This window comes from Anomaloglossus baeobatrachus, chromosome 9 (genome assembly GCF_048569485.1).
Source record: "Anomaloglossus baeobatrachus isolate aAnoBae1 chromosome 9, aAnoBae1.hap1, whole genome shotgun sequence".
In the NCBI taxonomy this organism is placed as follows: Eukaryota; Metazoa; Chordata; class Amphibia; order Anura; family Aromobatidae; genus Anomaloglossus; species Anomaloglossus baeobatrachus.
In genome coordinates this window covers 203759668-203783588 of record NC_134361.1, presented here as the reverse complement: position 1 = coordinate 203783588, position 23921 = coordinate 203759668, and the positions used below count along the sequence as shown (strand labels likewise).

General features: G+C 46.6%; 1 protein-coding gene across 1 annotated transcript in view; it reads right to left on the bottom strand.

The window, feature by feature from the left end:
* Positions 1-1058: 1058 nt before the first annotated feature.
* The window catches only part of CACNA1F (calcium voltage-gated channel subunit alpha1 F), a 143767-nt gene continuing 120904 nt past the window's right edge, over positions 1059-23921 (bottom strand). Inside the window, exons 42-47 of the mRNA XM_075324283.1 lie at positions 22429-22667; positions 20513-20620; positions 17161-17309; positions 15328-15434; positions 14978-15241; positions 1059-4185 (exon numbers count right to left, since the gene is read on the bottom strand). Of these exons, the coding sequence (XP_075180398.1) occupies positions 3907-4185; positions 14978-15241; positions 15328-15434; positions 17161-17309; positions 20513-20620; positions 22429-22667 (1146 nt within the window). The 3' untranslated portion in view covers positions 1059-3906. The remainder of the gene's footprint in view (positions 4186-14977; positions 15242-15327; positions 15435-17160; positions 17310-20512; positions 20621-22428; positions 22668-23921) is intronic.

Here is a 23921-nt window from a genome sequence, read left to right as displayed (position 1 = left end):
GATGTGAGGTCTGTGTGTCTCTCCCAGTAATATAGGCTGGATGTGAGCTCTGTGTGACTCTCCCAGTAATATAGGCTGGATGTGAGCTCTGTGTGTCTCTCCCAGTAATATAGGCTGGATGTGAGCTCTGTGTGTCTCTCCCAGTAATATAGGCTGGATGTGAGCTCTGTGTGACTCTCCCAGTAATATAGGCTGGATGTGAGGTCTGTGTGACTCTCCCAGTAATATAGGCTCGATGTGAGGTCTGTGTGTCTTTCCCAGTAATATAGGCTGGATGTGAGATCTGTGTGTCTCTCCCAGTAATATAGACTGGATGTGAGCTCTGTGTCTCTCCCAGTAATATAGGCTGAATGTGAGCTCTGTGTGTCTCTCCCAGTAATATAGGCTGGATGTGAGGTCTGTGTGTCTCTCCCAGTAATATAGGCTGGATGTGAGCTCTGTGTGACTCTCCCAGTAATATAGGCTCGATGTGAGGTCTGTGTGTCTCTCCCAGTAATATAGGCCGGATGTGAGCTCTGTGTGTCTCTCCCAGTAATATAGGCTGGATGTGAGGTCTGTGTGTCTCTCCCAGTAATATAGGCTGGATATGAGCTCTGTGTGTCTCTCCCAGTAATATAGGCCGGATGTGAGCTCTGTGTGTCTCTCCCAGTAATATAGGCCGGATGTGAGCTCTGTGTGTCTCTCCCAGTAATATAGGCTGGATGTGAGCTCTGTGTGTCTCTCCCAGTAATATAGGCTGGATGTGAGCTCTGTGTGTCTCTCCCAGTAATATAGGCTGGATGTGAGCTCTGTGTGTCTCTCCCAGTAATATAGGCTGGATGTGAGGTCTGTGTGTCTTTCCCAGTAATATAGACTGGATGTGAGCTCTGTGTGTCTCTCCCAGGAATATAGGCTGGATGTGCGCTCTGTGTGTCTCTCCCAGTAATATAGGCTGGATGTGAGCTCTGTGTGTCTCTCCCAGAAATATAGGCTGAAAAAAACCCCATTTTTTTAAGTTTTAATAAATGCTCAATAAATAAAAAACAATATTTATTTAATTTTTCAAGTGAAAAGCCCTATTTACACTTAAAAAGGTAAAAAACAAAAACCCCACACAGATAGACTTTTCTTTCTTTTTACGTCTTCATAAGATCCGATAGTGTTAAATATTTCTATTGGCGACATTACTCCAAAAAGAAAACTTGGAGGGAGCCTAAATCCTGCGCGGAGAACTTTGCTAATCCTGAAAGTGAATGAATAAATATACCCGAACGTCCCCCAAAAAACACAAAATATCTTCCTATCTGCCCCCCAACTATCGGGGCAAGTACCAACGACTAATCCCACATCCTCATTTTATCATTTTACCTATATGTTATCTGTGTTACTATTTGTAGGAGTGCAAAGAAAAGAGAAACAAAAATCTAAATCCTGCGTATCAGCCCTTTTAGATCCTCACGAAATACAGGCCGTGGAAGATTAGGCCACGGTTCCACAAACATTATGGACCTAAAAGTGGAGCGTTTAATTACCAACACATGATCCTAAAAGAAGACCCCCCAAAAGATCACCAAATGCATTGGTTTAATGGCATTTAGACAGGATCTAGGTAAATTTCCTATGACAACTCTTCCATCCCTGTATCCTGACGGTTCAGTGTTGTCATAGGGACATTATTTGGATTCAAACTATCATCCTTGTTAATGTTAACGCTGGCCATACACGCGAACAGGTATGTGTTCTCAGTATGAGGATGTGCCAATTTCAGCGGAATCGTCCTACCATCTAATGTGTACAGGGGGTTCCTGAAATGCCCCCAAAATGCTAATTCAGCTTAATTCAGTAGGCTTATCCTTTAGTTATTGGGGTATAAGGAGAAAAAGGTGTCTGAGATCAAATATTCAAACTGACAACATGCACACTCACCTGAAATGAGCGTGCATATGCATGGGGGAAGATGGGGTTGGAAGCATTTGGCTGTTAGTTATGTGAAATCTATGGGCAGCTTAAAGGGATAGGCGATATATTACTGATTGGTGGGGGTCCGACCACTTTGGGGCTGCTGGTAAAAGCAAAACGCAGCTCGCAGCAAGCCTATAGGCAATGACTGCACACCGCTGCTCCACTCTAATGCGAATAAAAGTGACCCTTTCTGTTGACAGAGGGAGTTCTCTGGATAGGTGATAACTTGTTTTCACTAGACATCCCCTTTAAGTTTGTTTTCTAGACACCTCTAGTGGTAGCTTATTGTATCAAGAACAAAAGGATCAGGTAGTTAAAATCCAAGAGACAGAGCCATATCCTCTGACCTCTGCTGTAGGGGAAGCCTGAAGGCCCTTTACATATTAGTGGGTTTAATTAATATGTATTGTTAACGTAAGGAAGGAGTTAACAATCTGCAAACCTATTTATAGGGGATGAGAGTCCACTTTGTAGACAAAGATTTGCTTGGGCGGGTTTGGCTAAACTGGGTGGATGCTGGGAGTGTCTGCATTTACTATGCCGTTATGTATTCTGCTATTTGCTATCATGTAAGAAACACCTACATTTTTGTATTTTCCATCTATATATCTGAGCACTATAAAAGAGGCGATGCTCATTATAATAATTTGGAGAGCTTTGGAAATCACATGCCTGTGTATTTCTTTATTTCTCAATGAATCCCCGAAACTTTTAATTGAAGTGAGAATTACTTCAACAGTTTCTAATGTGTCTTCATTTAAAGGGTTATTCCCATTTTCATGGATATTGTCCATCTATATATCTGAGGACTATAAAAGAGGTGATCCTCTTTAAAATGATTTGAAGAGGTGTGGAAATCACATGCCTGTGTATTTCTTTAGTTCTCAATGAATCCCAGAAACATTTAATTGTAGTGAGAATTACTTCAACAGTTTATAATGTGGCTTCATTTAAAGGGCTATTCCCATTTTCATACATGGATATTGTCCATCTATATATCTGAGGACTATAAAAGAGGCGATGCTCATTATAATAATTTGGGGAGCTTTGGAAATCTGATTCCTGTGTATTTCATTGATTGTCACCAGCGCCGTACAATGAATCCCAGAAACTTGTACTTGTAGTGAGAATTACTTCAACAGTTTCTAATGTGGCTTCCTGGCTTCATTTAAAGGGTTATTCCCATTTTCATAGATGGATATTGTCTGATAGGACTTGCAAAAATATGCATTTTTGCAATTTACTGCTTCTAAAAATTTGCAGCGGTTCTCGAGTTATTAATATTTTCTACGATACCGACCACTGCTGCTGTTTAGCTTTGTAAGCACTGCGCGGGAATAGGAGGTAACAGCACGGTCCTGGCCAGCTGCAAAATAGCGCAATAGAAAAGAGTTTGTAAACGCTGCTCCTCGTGTTCTGCTGTCTGGCAGCGGTGGTCGGTCTCCAAGGCAACGAGATGTAAACAAAAAAAAATGGTAATATCTCAAGAATGGCTAAAAATTTTAACAAGCAGTAAATTACAAAATTATTTGTATCTGCAAGCCCTATCAGAAAATTATCACTTATTAAAAAGTGAGAATAACCCTTTAATAGCCACTTTTAGGATGTGAGTATTGATAGAGATGGTCTTCAAGGTTACCAAGGTACTGTTATGTATCTAGGCCACAGGAGCAGAAGAGTTGTCATAGGTGCACTGTTCATAGGTCATAAATTTGAGTTTTTGCTAAAAAAAAAAAATATATAGGAGCAAAGCAGTTGAGTATTTGTGGCATATACTTTTGTCCTGTGAGGATAGACATTATACCCTTCCTTGAGGCTTGGAGCAGCCTCGAACCATGTATGCTCCTCTGCCTTCTACATTTACAGAGTTATCGCCTTAGAAAGAACCACAACCATCAGGCGTCCATATTGGATGTAGCAATAAAGTCGTTTTTGGTTATTCTCCCTCTCAGAAGGAATAGAGCCTCAGAATGAGGACACGCACGCCATCTCGTCCCTCAGCTCCTCCTCGTCCCTACAGTGCACCGATTCCTCGTCGCTGTAAAACAGCCCCTGTCCCAGCATGTCCTCTCCGTTGGGTTTTCCTCCACTCCAGCTGTTTTTTCGACTCTGGCTGAGAAGGTCGCTGGCCGCGCTCTCCATCTCGTCGATGGTCATGTGACACGCGTCCGCAATCTCACGTTTGGCGAAAGCGACAAACTTGGGGTCTCGTGCGTAGAGGCCCAGACCCTCAGATATCAAAACCTATGGAAGAGAAAACAATATATGTAAAATCTGCCAGTACTTTTTTTTTGTACCTTTATAGATCACATGGCGGGTGTTCACAATGTTATATTGTGCCATGGATGCGTTGCCGGTATACATCAGATCTAAATCTTCAACGGCTACCTAAGACGTACGCCGCTGTGGAGGCATACAGAGGTAAAAATTACTCATTGTTTGTAAAAAAAATGCATAAAACAAGAATATATTTTAGCTATGGGGTCTCAAAAAGGTATATACTAATCTAGCAGAGGTCAAGGACACTTTCTTGACCTCTATTGGATGACTGGATGACTTATGAATGTTAGGAGCTTTTTCTGTGTATTATTATTATTATTTATTATTATAGCGCCAACAATTCCATGGCGCTTTACATGTGAAAGGGGTGTACATAATAGGGACAAGTACAATAATCATAAACAATACAAGACACAGACAGGTACAGGAGGATAGAGGTCCCTGCCCGCGAGGGCTCACAGTCTACAAGGGATAGGTGAGGATACAGTAGGTGAGGGTAGAGCTGATTGTGCGGCGCTGTATCAGACTGAGGGTTACGGCAGGCTGTAGGCTTGTCGGAAGAGGTGGGTCTTCAGGTTCCTTTTGTTTTCCCAAACATTTTTTATTGATTTTACAAAATTTTTATACAATATCGCATCAAAAAAGTGTATGATTTGCAATAGACAAACTTTGAACTGTCCGAATATGTCAAAGAGGAGGGTAAAATCCCCCTTTCTATCTCAAGTCCATCTTCAGATTACATTGATATAAAATAAATCAAGATAGGAGAAACCAAACATAACATGTCATAACAAACCCTCGAGCCCCAATGTCATTCTTTGCAATTTCTGGTGTCGATGTCGAGTCTTGAAAGTGTCATATCCTCTTACCCCTGACCTTCACCTTATTCCCCGTTAAACAATCCTCAGTTTTCCCAAGCTACCCTGTATGTCATTCAGAAGGTACCACTCCGTTTGCCTGAAAGGTGTCACTAGATGATTTATTTCTTCCTGTTTGCAGTAAATTTCGATGAAAGTTTTCCATCTCCTGAAAAACTTGGTTGTCTTATTGTCTCTGTCCCTTTCTGCTTCTAATCTCTCCATCCTCAGAAGATTGTGTAACTCACCAATGACTTCCCCTGTGGATGGGGCCTCCTCCTGTATCCAGTGCCTTAAAATGCATCTTTTGGCTATCATGGCTACGTCGTGTATGATTGCAAATGCCTTTTTGTCCTGGTTGTTTAGTCCCCCTCTGACTCCACCCTCAAAGAAGTGGAAAATCCACACCATTAGCTCTGATTTACAGGAAATTCTCCATGTTGTCTGGACTAATGTTCTGACTTGGTTCCAGAACCTCTTTATCGTCCTGCACTCCCACAAACCATGTAGCATGTCTGTTTTTTCTGTGTGGCATTTAGGGCACCGTGTCTCTCTGCTCGGAATGTTGAAACCCCAAACAGCCCTGTGCAGTATCCTAAATTGAGTGTCTCTCCAGCTCTCATTGGTGACTTGTTTTCGCATCTGGACCCATCCTTTCAGTATGTCCTCCACCACTTCTTGACCTTTCATTTGTTTTTTCCATGCTAAGAGTGTCCGACTATCTTCCCGGGATATCAGCACACCTCTAAATATTCGGTAGATTCGAGAGACATTTAAATTTGTTACATTGTCCTCCATAAGCTCATCAATCATACTTTTATTCAGTTCCCTTCCAATCTCACCAAGCTCTCTCAGTATTCCATGCTTCAATTGTTCGTATTGGATAATGTGGCAGCCGTTCAGATTGTACTTATCGAGCACTTCCCGACCTGTCATCCATCTTCTCTCTTCCACATTCATAATATCTATCGTTCTCTTAATACCCCTCTCTTTCCATTTGAGGAACAGTTTATTCTCCCTCCCCTGGGGGAAGCCTGGTGATGCCCAAGGATTCAGGTATTTTGATACCTTCCATGAAAGACCAAGCTTCCGTCTTACCAATCTCCAGGTCAACATAGTGTCTCTGAGTATAACTGAGTTTTTTATGTGACCTTCGACCTTGGACAGCGGGGAATGGAGAATAGACGTTAGATCCCATGGTTCTACATATTTAAGTTCCGTACCATAATCTGAATGTCTGCTCGTGCCTCTCAGCCAGTCAATCACGTGTCTCATGATACACACTATGTTGTACCCTCTGACATCCGGGAAATTTATCCCTCCCTCCTCCACTGACTTCATCAGTGTACGCAGCTTTATCCTGGGTTTCCTTCCCCTCCAGATAAAATCCGCATACGCTGAATTGAGTCTGCTGACATCCTTTAATGTTAACAATAACGGGATGGTCTGAAAGGGGTACAGCAGCCTGGGGAAGCTCATCATTTTTATGAGATGGCACCTTGCCAATAATGGCAGGGGTAATCCCTTCCAGCCCTTCAGCTGAGTTATGATTTTTCTGATCAGTGGACCAAAATTCATTTTATAAATTGCCTGCGCCGTCCTCCCTATGTGCACTCCCAGGTACTTGACTGATGTTTGTGCTACTGGGATTCCACTTACATGCCCCTCATTTAAGATGCCCCTGGTTGGCCCTTGGTCCCCGTGTAGGAATAACAGTTCACATTTCTTTTTGTTTAATTTAAAACCTGAAAAGGCGCCAAATTTTTCTATCATGCTAAGTGTCCGGGGCAAGTCCGCCTCAGGGTCCCCCATATATAGAATCACGTCATCAGCAAAAAGCGCTAACTTCATTTCTGTTCCCCTTATGTTGATCCCTTTGAAACTGCTATGGCCCTGCAGCACTCTTGATAGGGGTTCAATTGCCAGGTTAAATAATAGGGGGGATAGCGGGCATCCCTGTCTCGTCCCTTTCATCAGGGGGAACACATCTGACAGAAAGCCCGGGGTGTGGATCCTTGCTCCCGAGTTAGCATATAAGCTGTTAATATAGAGTCTCATCTTACCTAATATCCCCACGGCCTCCATCACCTTATCTAGCCAGATCCAGTTGACATTGTCGAACGCTTTTTCAGCGTCTAGTGTGACTAACGCTGGGCTTGCCCTCCCCTTCGTGCGCCCCAGTCTAACCGCATCAACCACTAGAATAGTCCTCCTAATGTTGGTCACCGCACTTCTCCCTTTTATAAACCCTACCTGATGTTCTGAAATTAATCTAGGCAGGACCGTAGCCAATCTATCAGCCATGATTTTAGACATTATTTTTAAGTCCTGGTTGATGAGCGAAATGGGCCTATAACTCGAAGGGTCGTCCAGGTCCTTGGAGCCCTTAGGTATTAGTTTAATGTATGCTATATTGGCGTTTTTAGGAATTTCCATTCCCCCCAAGATCGCATTAAAAACTGAAGTTAAGTCCGGGGAAATCTGTTCCCTGAGGGCTTTATAGAATTCGCTATTGAAACCATCAGGTCCTGGAGCCTTGTTAGTGCTAAGTTCCCCGATTGTTTTTGCAACCTCTTCCTCTGTAATATCTGCGTTTAAGATTTCCAGTTCTGCCTCCGTTAAGTTGGGTAGTTGGGCTTGCCTTAGCCACTCCGCCTCATCAGTCATGTCGTTATGTCCTGGCCCGTATAACTTTCTGTAATAGTCCCCCAGAGCCTTATTAATTTCCTTGGGGTCCGAGGTCACCTCCCCACCCTTTGTTTTCAATTTTGAAATTACCGTCATCTTTCTGTTACCCCTTGCTAAATTTGCCAGCATCCTCCCCGCCTTATTCCCAAATCTATGTAAATCGGCCTCTTTATATGACCAAAATAACTGTTCCTTTTTTTTGCCCACTCATCAAAGTCTCTCTTGGCTGCCACCCACCTATCTTTTGCCGTGACCGATCTCACTGTCAGATAATTAGTGTATGCCAGTCGCACTGCCTCGCTGTGAGAGTTGTATTTCGCGTTCGTCTTTCGTTTGATCATGGCCGCATACCCCACCAAACGTCCTCTCAAGACCGCTTTCGCCGCCTCCCAGAATAATATTGGAGTCGCCCTATGCTCCTTGTTATTTTCTGAGTACTCTTCCCACCATTCTTTTATTATTTTATGGAAGTTATCCTGTCTGAGGAGGAACGACGGGAATCTCCAGATAATGTCTGATCCTCTCTTGAATTTCTCCCTAAGGTCCACTCTCACCGGACTGTGGTCCGAGATCACCATGTTCTCAATCATGCAGTTTCGCACGCCATTCGTCAGCTCCAAAGACAGCCAAATCTGATCTAGACGAGACCAGCTGTTATGCGGGTGAGAGAAATGCGTGTATTCTCTGTGATGTGGGTGGGTTAACCTCCATATATCTTTCAAGCCTATATCCTCCAATGAAACCTCTCCATAGGCTGAGCCCTTGTCCCCATGACTCAACTCACCCTCTCCCTTACTTCTATCTTCCTCTGAGTCTGGCACTGCATTGAAATCCCCCGCCACTATGATGTTAGGTTCCTTGTCTGAAAGAATTATGGTTTTTATTGCGTCATGGAACTGTTTCTGCTTCGAGTTTGGGCCATAGATATTATATATACTGAGTGTTCCCGCTGGACTAGTAATTGTTAGATGTTGCCATCTTCCTTGAGCATCCTCCTCCTGAGCCACTACCTCATGACTAAGCTGTTTGTTTATCAAAATCATTGTGCCCGCCTTCCTTCCCACTGCCGCTGCCCCATAAACTGAACCCACCCAGTATTTCTTCATGCGGAAAAAATCTTCCTTCCCCAGGTGTGTTTCTTGTAATAAAGCAATATCAGTTTTTAATCTTTTCAAGTGTCTTAGTATCATTGCCCGCTTGTTGGGTGATCTTAGACCCTTAACATTCCACGTTGTCAGCTGCACCATGACTGTCCAAATAAATTGCTCTTATCGATATTACCCTTCAAGACCTCGACTGAAAGAAAAATGTGACTATCAACCCTGCCTTCACAAGTGACTCTACCAGAATGACATTTCTTTTCCCTAACTTGTAAATGAACCCTTATACAACATATAAAAATTATGAATCCTACAACATTAGAACAGGTTATCCCTTTAAAAGGACTTTCGGCTCTTTTTGCCATGTTAGTGACTTCCCTTCTTCCTGGCCTAAATATGAGTCTCCCTAGTCACCCCCCTGATGCGCAAATTCTAAGTTTTATCCCCCCGACAAAATACAACGGCCTTAAGTATTAAGCAAGGATTAACACATTATGTCGTATAAAATATGACCTTAGCGAGAGTTCGTCTGTTGAAAAAGTCCTGGTTTTGTGGGACCATCCTTTCAACCCGTTCGGATCCACTGTACTAGGGTCTGAAAAGCAGTCCAAAAAAAGAGAAGCAGAGCGGGAAAGAGAAAAGAGAGAGAGTGGAGGAGGAAGGTCAGAGAGAGAGAGAGAGAGAGAGAGAAAAAAAAAAAAAAAAAAAAAAAAAAAAAAAAAGGAGGAGAAGAGAGGGAAGAGGGAAAATAGAGAGGGGAAAAGGAGGAAAGAAAAGAGAGAGGGGAAAGAGAGGAAAGAGAAGAGAGAACAGAAGAGAAGAGAGGAGAAGAAGGAGAAAGAGGAGAAGGAGGAGACACAGGAGAGGGAGAAGGGAGAGAGAAACAGGGGGAGGAGAAGAGGCAGAGAGAGCAGGAGAAGCAGGAGGGGAAAAGGAGGGAGAAGGAGAAGAGAAAGAATAAGAAAGAGGGGAGGGAGGAGAGGAGCCTCTCATCCTCCCCTCTCCGCTGTCACCGAAGATAAGAAATGCGATTGGTCCTCTCTCCCCCCGACCCCCCCACATCGACCCCCCCCCCCCCGTCCCGATCTCCCCCTCTGGTCGAGGGGAACGATTAAGAGCCAATAGAAATAAGTTCAAGAGTCATCACATGTCTTGGTGGCTCTCAAGAGCGCTTCTCCCTGGTGCCCGGTCTGGGACTGGGTTGCTGAGTTGGGCTCCGATTCCCCTGTCCGCTGGTCTCAGGTTGTGATTGCGATTGTCTGTCGTGTAGTCCGCCCTCTCTTCCTGTACCTGAAGGGGATCCTCCTCTGTAAGTTCCTCCCTCTTTAAATCTCCCCTCCCGTTCCTCCGGTCCTCCTCCGTCATGTTCTGACATAAGGATGTCTTCCGCCTCCTTGTGGTCTTTGTAATACGAGAATGAGCCATTGGAGTTCCTGACCTTCAATATGGCTGGGTAGAGTAGTTGGCATTTTACTCTTTTGTTGTACAGGAATGTGCACAGTTTACTGAAATCCTTCCTCCGCTTGGATACATCAACGGAATAGTCCCCAAAAATCAAGTCTGTTTCCTTGGTATTGTAGAGGCCGTTTGCGTGCTCTAAAAGCCTTCAATATTTCTTCTTTGTGTTTGTAGTCTAGGTACTTGACTATCACCTGTCTGGCTCTTGGAGGGGATTTACCGTTTGTATTTGTATTTTGTCCATTTCCTTTGTTCACCTCCTGTTGCCTCGATGGTCCCACTCTGTGGGCTCTTTCCACTCTAAATTTTGCTTTTATACCCAACGCCTGTGGTAGTTCCGCTTCGCAGATGTTGTCTAGCTGCCCCAGAGACACCGTTTCTGGCAGCCCCACAATGCGGAGATTGTTTCGTCTCGACCTGTTTTCTAGGTCCTCTGCCTTGGCTTTCAGGTGCTCGTTGGATTGTATTAGAGTTGCTATTTGCTCTTGCATGGTCAAGATTGCCTCCTCAGAGTTAGAGATTCTCTGCTCTGTTTCTGTCAGCCTGTCAGAATGGTCCGTCAATTGCTTCTGCATGGCGGCTAGTGAAGTTTGTATTGCTGTCTCTATGGCTGTTTTTATTTCCTTAGACAGATGAGATGTCACTTCTATTGCCAGTTTTTTATAGTCCACATGGAACTCTTGTATTTGCTTGCTTTGGCCAGCAGGTGGTGCTGGTTTCCTAGGCCTTCTTGGTTGTGCTGAGCCTCTGCCTCCCTCTGGTGACTGATGGGATTGAGGTGGCAGTGAATCCTGCTGCTTCTTGCTTCCTTTACCAGGGATGCCAGAGGATGTGCTCCTCCTGTAATGTGGTTGTCCCCGTTTACCCCCGCTCTCTCTCCTCTGTCGGCCTGTACACTCCGTTGGCCCTCTCACTCCTCCATCACCCCCCCCCCCGTCTCAGCAGGCCCTCCCTCTCTCAACTCTCCCCCCACATCTCCCTCATCCTCCCACTGCGAGCCGCCCTCCTCTGACCCCTGTAGCCATCCCCCTCCAGCTCCGCTTCCCCCTGCCTCCTCGGCTGTGTCCTCCGTTGCTCTGCCGCTCCGGCTTACATCCATCGCCGCGCTCCCCTGCACCGCTGACTCCGCCCCCGACAGGCACTCCGGCGCCATGTTCGCAGCTTCCACCTCGTTCGTGTCAGCAGCGTCACCGCTTCTCCCGGCTCCCTCGCCGCCACCAGCGCTCCTTAGAAGGTACCTATCCATCGCCGCTGGTCTCCGCTTCCCGTCTGTGTGGTTTTCGCCGCTTGCACAGCTGCGGGGGGCTTCTCTCCGACTGATTCTTCCAGGGGGTGGCGGGAGTTTCTCCCTCAAGCGTCCACCTCAGCCAGGACCGGAACCGGAAGTTTTTTCTTCAGGTTCCTTTTGAAGCTTGCCAAGGTAGGCGAGAGTCTGATGTGCTGTGGCAGAGCATTCCAGAGTATGGGGGAGGCACGGGAGAAATCTTGGATGCGATGGTGGGAAGAGGAGATGCGGGGGGGAGTGGAGAAGGAGATCTTGTGAGGATCGGATGTTGCGTGCAGGTAGGTACCGGGAGACTAGATCACAGATGTAGGGAGGAGACAGGTTGTGGATGGCTTTGTATGTCATGGTTAGTGTTTTGAACTGGAGTCGTTGGGCAATGGGAAGCCAGTGAAGGGATTGGCAGAGAGGAGAGGTCGGGGAGTAGCGAGGGGACAGGTGGATTAGCCGGGCAAGATAGTTTAGAATAGATTGTAGGGGTGCGAGACTGTTAGAAGGGAGGCCACAGAGCAGGAGGTTGCAATAATCCAGGCGGGAGATAATAAGGGCATGTACTAGGGTTTTTGAAGCTTCTTGGGAAAGGAATGTACGGTTCGAGGAAAGTTTTTGAGTTGGAGGTGAAGAGGGCTTGGATGTGTGGCTTGAAAGAGAGATCAGAGTCTAGAATTACTCCCAGGCAGCGAGCACATGGCACTGGGGAAAGTAAGCATCCATTGACATTGATGGATATGTCAGGTGGGGGGGTTGAGTGAGGAGGAGGAAAGACAATGAATTCTGTTTTGTCCATGTTCAGTTTTAGGAATCGAGCAGAGAAAAAGGATGAAATAGCAGAGACATTGTGGGATTCTGGTTAGTAGGGGGGTGTATATGGAAACAAATCATCTGTAGGTTATACCATGTGGTATATATGTTTTTACTGGATCCTTGGCATTGTATACAGAAGGCTACTATTATATTTTAGCAATGGGGTCTCAAAAAGGTATATACTAACCTAGCGGAGGCCAAAAGGACGCTCTCATGGCCGCTATCGGATGACTGGATGACTTATGTATGTGTATATGGAAACACATCAGCTGTAGGTATACCATGTGATATATAAGTTTTTACGTGAGCTTCTGCATCATATGGAGAAGGCTACTATGTTATTGTATATGACCAAAAATGGGACCCTCATCCCGCGTGTATTTCGGACCGGGGTCCTGTGATTGTGCTTGTTCCTGAACTCTACTACCTGTGTGGCGCCCTGGACAAGCCAGGACGTCACAGGTACTGCAACAACACACCCCACACCCCGGTTGGGCACACCGAAGTCAAACACAAATCCTTGTTGCCTCCCTCCAGGGGCTGATGTCCACACCAGGGGGTGGAGCCAGGCAGTTGGCCCCACCCACCGAGGAGTTCACAGTCCTGGAGGCGGGAAAAGGAAGTCAGATCAGTTAGGGAGTTGGAGAAGTGAAGTGGTAGTAGAGGAGACTGACCGTGTCCGGGTGCGTGGCCCGGGCACATACAGCAAGGTTGGCAGACGGTGGTGACCGTCTGCAGGAGAGGCTGATTGAAGTGAACCGTAAGGACCGGGGACGGGCGGTGGCCCGCCGGTACTGGATCGGGGAGCGAAGAGAAGCCAGCACCATTCGGCAGGGCCTACGGACCCCGACCAGGCTAGCAGTCGCCGTAAAACCGGTCAAATCCGTTAGCGAAGGGAACCTCCGGGGTTTCCCAGCAGTCAAGACCAGATTGAAGGCGACAGCTCAAACCGTGAAGGGAAACACAGTCACCGCCAAGGCTACAGTTCCCAGGGCCAGAGACTGCGGGCAAAAGGGGCTCCCTCAGCATCCATCCAAGCTGGGGAGCGGGTTACCGGTGGGAAGCCATTGGAACCGTGAACATAACACAGGTGCAGGGAAAGGCAGTCACCGCCAACCTACCGGGAGAACTACCGCAGCCGTCTGTGGGACCCGTCCATCCAGCCGTTTGTTTTATCGGAGACTTTGCATTCATCCAAACTGCTCCCTGTCATCGCTCCCGGGATCCCCGTCCAGAGCAGCGGTGGTGTCACAACCTCACCACAACCGTGGGTGGCGTCACGGACAATATCCCTAAACCAAACCACCCCCTTTCACTCACGGGCAAGGAGTGCCGCTCGAGTCCCCGGGATCCAGCCCACCGCTCGAGCCACCGAGCAGCCGCAGCAGCGGCCGGACCCAAGCAGTGGGTGAGCGCAGCGTCCCCTCCTCCGCCCGCGACACCTGCACGCTGAATGCCTCACACATTTACAAGGCCCTCACAATCTCACAATCTCACCAGGCCTCTGTAATGCTGCATCCCTACACTCCTTGCTCTCCCCTCCGCAGGTATGCGCTGCCACTTACCGCCGCGGCCGGGTCCTTCCAAACTGTCCGGCGTCCTTGCCTCTCCTCCTCATGGTTCCTCCTCCTCCCGGAGTCTGTGTGCGCATCACAGGACCTCCGGCAGTGCTCCTAGGGAGTGTGTGTGTGCGCCGATGCCCCTCTCTTAAAGGACCAGGGGCCGATCACTGAGAGGCACTGAGTATTTAAGGCAAACTCCCACTAGGGGAGGTGCCTGTTCAACACCCTCAGTTTAGTCAGTTGAGTTCTGTCTAGTCAGTTGTCACCCTTTGCGTACCGTCCTATCCCATTCCGTCTGGTCCTGTTCTGTCCCACTTGTACCTGTCCTGCCCTGTACCTGGTGCCTGCCCGTCCTGCCTGTTGGCACCTAGTTTCCAGTCCTGTCCTGCCTGCATCTGCTTCCTGTCCATCCTACCCTGTTGGTACTAGTGACTGTGTCCATCCTGGCCATGCCATCTGCCTTGTTAGTGACTTTGCCTATTCGTCCTGCCCTGCCAGTGGTAGAGACTCTGCCTGTCCGTCCGGCCTGTGCCATCTGCCTTGTTAGTGACGATTCTTTTCCTGCCTGTGCTGTCTGCCTTGAGCCACCCTGGTGGTCCCTGTCCGCACTTGACACTCAGTCCTGTCTGCTCTGTGTCTTCCCCTGTCCTGGGGGTCAGCTTCCACAGTCCCGGTCCTCTACCACAAGTAAGGGTAGGCCCGGGGTCTCCCTGTGGTCCAGTAGGTCCACTTCAGCTCGCCATAGTTTTATCCCCAGTGGCGAGCGTTGCAGCCTCACACAACAAAAAGCATATTTCGTGGAGGTCTTGTAGGTGCACATCATCCGGACATTAGAGTGTCAAACGCAGGAACCCTGACATATGCCGACCCAAAACAGAATAATGAGTGACGCCTTTTGTCTCCGTTGGGTGTAGATAGGTTTGATCTGTACCCTGGCAGTGTGAACGCAGCCTTAATTACCTCAATTTTGTGGCCTTTAAAAATAGTAATTCCGTGGCTACTTACCGCCTCCACTAGGCTGTCTGCGCTGCCTCGCTTTTCTTTCAGCCTCTGCCCGGGCACATGCAGCTGGGTGTAGGTGCAGTAAGGGGCCTTGCCCTCTTCTTCTCTATACCAGTGAGTGCAGGGGATAGTAGGCATAGCGCTGTCTTCCTCCACCAAAATAAGCGGGGCGTAGAGGAGGCGACCACGTTTTGGGGGATTGGCCCAGGAGTGTGGACCACCAGGTGGATAATTGTTTCTTTGCCAAGAATCTGAATTTCCATAAACCTGTAAGAGATATGACAAGAGGATGAAATGGGCAAGAGAGTGAAATATGGAGGATCCCAGAGAAAGGAGGCAAAATCTCTACTCACTCTGGATCGGCACGGCGGTGCATTTTGGTGATACGTCCCTGGGATGGGGATATCGTCACAGCTTCCTTGTCTTTTCAGGCACTGGATGCTGAATGAGGATTTGCTACCTATGATAAAAAAAATCTAAATGTTACATAGACGATTATTTAAAATATATTAATCACTTGGCTCCCCAGCACCAGTGCTCTGCTGGTCCCCATTACAGCAGTGATGTACCATAGCGGCACGTGTGCAATCACTGGCGTCAGACGTCACATGCAGAACTTGCTAGTACCGCTAATGTGGCTAGTGAATGGCTGCCGTGGTCACTTGAATGTACAGTTTGTCATTGTTCAAGGAGCGCAAACCGAGACTGTGGAGGGAAGGGGCGTAACTAGAGTCTGATGGGCCCCGGTGCAAAATTTCGACCTACCTCCCCGTGCATGTTGGTCAGATGTATGGGCCCTTGCAGAGTTCTAAATCCTATATAAATAAATTATTGCCCCCTTCATTATGTAGAAATGTCCCCCATCCTGTACAATTGTCAACCATCCCGGGCCCCTTCCTGGTAAACATGTCCCCATCCTGGTAAATATGTCACCCATCCATATGTATTGACATATTTACCAGGATGAGATATATATATATATATATATATATATATATATATATATCTCATCCTGGTAAATATGTCAATATGTCACCCATTTTGGGCTCCTTCCTGGTAAATATGTCCTCAATCCTGGTGAACATCCAGGTATATATATATCCCTCATTCTGGTAAATATACTTCCCATCCTGGGCCCCTTATTAGTATATATATCACCCATCCTGGTATATATGTCCCCATCCTGGGCCCCTTCATGATATATATCCTCCATCCTGGTATATATGTTCCCTATTCTGGTATAGATGTTCCCATTTTGAGCCCCTTCCTGATAAATATGTCCTCTATCCTGGTATATATGTCCTCATCCTGGGCCCCTTTCTGATATATATATATATATCTTCCATTCTGGTAAATGTTTCCCCCATTCTGGTATATAGGTCCCTTACTCTGGTGTATATGTCCCCATCCTGGGCCCCTCCTGGTACATATGTCCCCATTCTGCATCTAATGTATTAAAAAAACCCATCCTACTCCCACGTAGCATTCTGCTAAATGTTACCCCCATTCTGGCATATAGGTCCCTATTCTGGTATAAATGTTCCCATCCTGAGTCCCTTCCTGATAAATATGTCCCCCACCCTGGTATATATTTCTTCATCCTGAGCCCCTTTCTGATATATACTGTATATATATATATATATATATATATATATATATATATATATATATATATCGTCCATTATGGTATATGTTTCCCCTGTTCTGGTATATATGTCCCCATCCTGGGCCCCTTCCTGGTATATATGTCCCCATTCTGCTTCTAATGTAAAAAAAAACCATCCTACTTACCTTCCCCGCTCCCACGTTGCACGGCATCCTCCTCTGTAGCCGACACAGTGGCCGGCAGCGGTCATCGGCGTGCCTGCTATGGTGACGCATGATGTCACTGCTATGCAATGTCAACGCCTGGCACGTCGACTTTAGCTGCCAACTTCTACTTGGCCGGTGATGCAAGGATCCAACGGATTTCTATGCGAAATGCATTTTCGATGGATGTGTGTTCACAGATGCAAATTCAGCTGAATTAGGCACTGGGGTCAGCAGACCCCTCCACCCCTGGGCCCAGTCACTGTCATGACATCCGCAACCGCAATGGTCACCCCCCCTGGTGGAGGGCCACGGTGCACAACTACCCCTTAAAATAAACTGTTCCACTTCTATATTCACAAAAGGAGTTTACAAACCTGGGGTAGGGGGCAAAAGTCGTCGGCGAGGGGGCACTCTGCCATCTACAGTGCCATTAGCCCTGGCAGGTGCTGCCTGTGTGGACGAAAAGTTCATCCTTTCTTCTGGAGACACGGAACGCCTCAAAGAGTCCTCTAACTTTTGCTTCCTATAAAAGAAAATAAGGAAGATTCATTATTATTTTTTTTATTTTTTTCCTAATTTTTTTGCCTGTTTCATTTTTTAAAAAAATGTATATATGTGTTCGCCTTTTTTTTTTTTTTTTTTTATTTTGGACAGTATGGGCAGAGGATTGGGGTTTCTAGATGTTTTCAGCTGATATTTAAAAAAAAATAAATAAATTAAAAAAAATGATTAAATCAGGCCCACAGAATGAACAAAATTAGCTGGAAATTGGATCAATTTTTGCCATTACTCAAAATATTGTTTGTGGAATTGGATGAATTTCCTCCAAGTGTGATGCTTAGTTTTCTGCAGAGGTCAGCAGCGTCTGGCAGCCACTTATCAGCCCCTGGAAGGGCAGCGGAAGGATAAGTGGCTGATCGTTTCCTATGCAGGGAGGTGTTCTGTTACAGTGTAAACCCTTGTGAGTTATTTCGACCTAATAGATTCTATGTACGCTGTATACGGAAAAGTTACAGAGGGGGATGTCGGGTTTTTTAGTAGATGCCATACAACAGATGGAGGATTTTCCATGTGACGTGATCCGGTCTGCTGAGTCTCAGCACATGTGGATCCCCGGGGGGGTTTAACTCTCGGACTTGAAAGGGTTGATACTTCCCAATATTGGGAAATCATGGACACCACAGTCTACTGACAGCATTATAAATACCCTGATCTAGTCCTTATCGAGATATTTTGTCTTTTTTTGCATGGGTCCATCCCTTTAAATTAAAAGGGACCCCCAATAATAATCTGATGATAGGCGCAATATTGCAGGGACCTCCAGTAATCAGCTAAAATCTGCAGGAATATCCAGGAACAGGCTCGGACTGGCCCACAGGAGTACCGGAGAATCCTCTGGTGGGCCCCTTTGCAGTTGAACGTCACTTACTACCCAAAAATGATTAGTAGTCCATCCCTTTAAATTTAAAGGAACCCCCAATGATAAGCTGATGATAGGCGCAATATTGCAAGGACCTCCAGTAATCAGCTAAAATCTTCAGGAATATCCAGGAACAGGCTCGGACTGGCCCACAGGTGTACCGGAGAATTCTCCGGTGGGCCCCTTTGCAGTCGTACGTCACTTACCACCCAAACATGATTAGTAGTCCATTCCTGTAAATTTAAAGGAACTCCCAATGATAAGCTCATCAGGACCTCCAGTAATCAGCTAAAATCTTCAGGAATATCCAGGACCAGACTCGGACTGGCCCACATGAGTACCGGAGAATCCTCCGGTGGGCCCCTTTGCAGTCGTACGTCACTTACCACCCAAACATGATCAGTAGTCCATCCCTTTAAATTAAAATGGACCCCCAATGAAAAGGTGATCATAGCTGCAATATTGCAAAGACCTCCATTAATCTGCTAAAATCAGCAGGAATATCCGAGACCAGGCTCGGACTGGCCCACAGGTGAACCGGAGAATCCTCCGGTGGGCCCCTTTGCAGTCGTACGTCACCCCTCCAACAGAATCAGTATTTGGCACAATACACTTATTTCACTAAAGATAAAGGAAGCAACTCATCATTCATTTTACAAACTACCCAGTATATTATAATAAAGGTATATCAAAAAGACTGACCGCACATCCAACAGGTGTGAACAGGTGCTAGCTAAAAACACAATATAACTACAAAAATACAGCTGCACTTTAGAATGCTAATATTGAATAAGGGAACTCTGGCATTGCATTACTGCTATGGGAATATTTGAAAAAAGAAGAGATACTTAGCTTATGTATTGGCCAATGCATGTGAGCCCACTAACCAGCGACAAGGTGATCTCTTGTATACTGGAACCCTAACTTAAAATGCCTCTATCTGGATTAAAAACCTATGTGTCAGGGCAGAAAGGATCCAGCTGTAAAGGAAGGTGGACACAGCCTGGTTATAGGGAGTGCTGAGTCAGAAAGAAACGCGATAGAGGCATTTTAAGTTAGGGTCCCAGTATACAAGAGATTACCTTGTCGTTGGTACTGGGCTCACATGGGACCCTAACTTTAAATGCCTCCATCATGTTTCTTTCTGACTGAGCACTCCGCCATATAACTAGGCTGTGTCCACCTTCCTTTATATCAGGATTCTTTCTGCCCAGACAGTTTTTAACCCAGATAAAGGCATTTTACGTTACGGTCTCTGTACACAAGAGATCACCTTGTCACTGGTTACTGGGCTCACATGCATTGGCCAACACAGAAGCTAAGTGTCTCTTCTTTCAAATATTCCCACAGCAGTATTGCAATACCAGAGTTGCCTTATTCATTGTTAGCATTCTAGAGTGCAGCTGTATGTGGTTTTGTAGTTTTATTATATAAAAGCATTGGTAAACGTGTGACTGTAATATTTGCATGTAGTTGATCAGTGGACCCCTAGAGTCAATGTTAGTGCACCAGTCTGACCCTGCTCGGGACCATGGGTTCACTTTCAATATATTCCCTAGAAATAAGCATCACTAAATCATACAAGCCCCGATTCTTTATTTCATTTGCTCCTTCTTTAGTTTTTGGTGGGCTTTTTTTTCCAACTATGTCACTTATTCTTTTGAGTCTCTTTTAATGTTTGCCATTGTCGGGGTTTCCAAATATTTTCGGCTAATTTATCCATTGCGATTCTTTTTCAAAAAAGGTTGCTAAACTTTTGAGCAAATGTGCTCCAGTCTACCTCCCCTTACTTTGGGGTGACTTTATCTACATCTGCAAATTTTGCACCATTTTCCCGGAAGGTGCAAATTTTGTAGTTAAAAACCGTTGACAAAATGTTAATAATGGCAAAGAGTATTGTTAAATTTTGCTCGAAATTCATGAACCGTGTGAGCTCTTCTGAAGAATGCCCATAAATTGTAGGTTTTTTAACTTAAAGAGAGGCATTAGAGTAGGCAGGGACCCAACAAAAAGAGGTCGCCTTGCCGTTGGCTGTTGGGCTCACATAAAACGGCCATTTTTGTGTGCTATCTCAATTTTTACATGTTTTTCACAGCAGTAATGCATGTCTATATTCCCATATTCATTGTTCCGCATATCTTAGCACCACACAGCTGTTTCCTTTCTGTTACATTTGAAGAATGTGGTGCAAAAAACGTGAATAAGTACCAAAAGACCCAAAAAAGGTGACTCGGGTCAGTTGTGCGTATACCTTTATAGCACCTTATACCGTGATATCGCAGGGACATACACTCTATACGTCATACCTCTCTGTCTCGTTGCTCAGGGGGAATACAGGCGAGGACGTCTTAGATCTCAGCTCATCTTCCGTAGCGGTCTCTTCTTGCTCACGCAAGGTTGCGTCTGAGCTTCTTCTGGGTAAAACAGATTCAGTAACAGCTCATTTATCCACTACATTTTATAAATCACAGTTTTCTCTGCTGCAGATCTAGCAGAGCTCAGAATGCTGAGCTGTGTATAACTCCGCTCACACCACTGATTAGCAGCTTTCTGTGTATAACCCCGCCCACACCACTAATTGGCAGCTTTCTGTCAATATAACCTCGCCCACACCACTGATTGGCAGCTTTCTGTCAATATCCACTGTAAACAGAAAGCTGCCAATCAGTGGTGTGGCCGCCCACACCACTGATTGGCAGCTTTCTGTTTACATTGGATATTAACAGGAAGCTGCTAATCAGTGGTGGGGTTGTGGTGACATAAAGCAGAAGGACTAAGAGGCATCAGGCACCTAACCCTGTAGTGATAATCTCCTGCTGATAAAACATTGATTTTATTGAAACAGCAAATAAGTGACAAATCACTAGAATCAGGGTCTCAGCCCCTACTCTATTCTGGTCTAAGATTACAAAGCAAAAACCTGCTGACAGATTCCCTTTAAAGCTACTTTTCAGAATACAATTTCCATTATACGCTTTGTATCCTTCATTTCTCACCAGATTTCGCCTCTTTTTCCACTGAGTTAGTGTCAGGATACTAGTTGCTATGATGTCTCACATTCATGGCACACACAAACAAGAGGGATCCCTGGTCTCTTGTCTCTATGTATGACATGCTTAAAAGCAGCAGCATATAGCACAATATACACAGTACTGAGCAGTGTAGCTGTGCTGCCATCTCTGGGGTGAGAGAAACACTTACTAGAAGCAACAATACCCTCTTTCTAGCGCTCTCCTATTCTGCTCCTTTCTCCATAGACTTTACTAGACAGTTACAATCCGAGCTATCATTCCATTATGTCTTGAGCAAGATGCTTTTCAACTGACTTGCAAGGGAGCTGAATTTTGGAAGCAGGGGGAGAAGAAGTGGCTCATTGGTGGAGAAAGAAGCAATGACATGCTTAAAAGCAGCAGCATATAGCACATTATACACAGTATTAAGCAGGGTAGCTGTGCATTCATCTCTGGGGTGAGATAAACACTTACTAGAAGCAGCAACACCCTCTCTCCTATTCTGCCCCATTCTCCATAGACTTTACTAGACAGCTACAATCTGAGCTATCAGTCCATCACACCATGAACAAGATGGTTTTCAACTAACTTGCAAGGGAGCTGGATTTTGGAAGCAGGGGGAGAAGTGGCTCATTGGTGGAGAAAGAAGCAATGACATGCTTAAAAGCAGCAGCATATAGCACATTATACAGAGTACTGAGCAGTGTAGCTGTGCCTCCATCTCTGGCGTGAGAGAAACACTTACTAGAAGCAGAAACAACCTCTTCCCACCTCTCTCCTATTCTGCTCCTTTCTCCATAGACTTTACTAGACAGCTACAATCTGAGCTATCAGTCCATGATGGCTCAGATGGTTTTCAACTGACTTGCAAGGGAGCTGAATTGTAGAAGCAGGGGGAGAAGAGGTGGCTCATATGTGGAGAAAGAAGCAACATTTATGATTATAGGCACATGTGAAAGATATACCGGTATATATGAAATGTGGTTTCAGGTTTTGAGGTAGGGGCACAGGTCGGATTTGGGTCATTGTCACTCCGATGAAAAGGTAAACACAATAATTAGAGAAGCGGTTGGTAAATGGCGTCCTCATTATACGATTTTCTACACTGCGGGATAAACAGCAGCAGGTGGAGGTGATGTCAGGGGACTCGGTTAATTCATTTGTTACTATATGGATGGTATATTCGGTCATGTTAGGTACCCCGGGCTCACCTGCGAGTGTGAAGCTGCCTTTTCTTCGCACTAGTCCCGCCGGTCGGTGTTGATGGAGGAAGTAATAGGCTGTCTTTGGAGCCTCCACCAGATCGATTGACTAAAGACGGTCTTTGGGGGGCAGGGGCGTCCTCATCGCGTCCTCCAATCGAGTTGGTGAGGGAGAGTACGGATGAAGAAAGCTGGCGTTCCTTGACCAGCTCTGGTGCACCCTCGCATAAGGCCGTCTCCTCTACCACCTAAAATGAAGACGCGACTGATAGCTCCTCAGAGGCGGGACACACGAATGCATGTCACTTACACACGACCGGTGTCACCACCCGACGCATCTGGGCAAGTGCCAGGGCCTCCCCTGCCCACTCGCTGTCAGGGACAACCCTTTATGATGTATGTGGCCCGTGTAACTGTCTCCCCCTCCCCCGTGCACTCTCTCCTCTCGAGCGGTCTCTCTGCACTATGTGATGAGCACAAGGTGGGAGAAGAGAGAGCACAGGGGAGAGACTGCACAGGGGGAGAAGAGAGCGTATAGGGGGAGAAGAGAGAGACTGCACAGGTTGAGAAGAGAGAGACTGCACAGGTTGAGAAGAGAGAGACCGCACAGGGGGAGAAGAGAGAGACTGCACAGGTTGAGAAGAGAGAGACCACACAGGGGGAGAAGAGAGAGAACAGGGGAGAGACTGCACAGGGGGGAGAAGAGAGAGACCGCACAGGGGGATAAGAAAGAGACCGCACAGGGGGAGAAGAGAGAGACCGCACAGGGGGATAAGAAAGAGACCGCACAGGGGGAGAAGAGAGAGACCGCACAGGGGGAGAAGAGCAAGACCACACAGGGGGAGAAGAGAGAGCACAAGGGGAGAAGAGACCACACAAGGGGAGAAGAGACCGCACAAGGGGAGAAGAGAGAGACTGCACAGGGGGAGAAGAGACCGCACAGGAGGAGAAGAGGGTAACCGCACAGGGGGGAAAGAGAGAGACCGCACAGGGGGAGAAGAGCGAGACCATACAGGGGGAGGAGAGAGAGACCGCACAGGGGAGGAGAGAGAGACCGCACAGGAGGAGGAGAGAGAGACCGCACAGGGGAGGAGAGAGAGACCGCACAGGGGAGGAGAGAGAGACCGCACAGGGGAGGCGAGAGAAACCGCACAGGGGAGGAGAGAGAGACCGCACAGGTGGAGAAGAGCGAGACCGCACAGGGGAAGAAGAGCGAGACCATACAGGGGGAGAAGCGACCGCACAAGGGGAGAAGAGACCACACAAGGGGAGAAGAAATAGACCGCACAGGGGGAGAAGAGAGAGACCGCACAGGGGGAGAAGAGAGAGACCGCACAGGGGGAGAAGAGAGAGACCGCACAGGGGGAGAAGAGAGAGCACAGGGGGAGAAGAGAGAGACTGCACAGGGGGACAAGAGAGAGAGACTGCACAGGGGGAGAAGAGAGAGACCGCACAGGGGGAGAAGAGAGAGACCGCACAGGGGGAGAAGAGCAAGACCACAC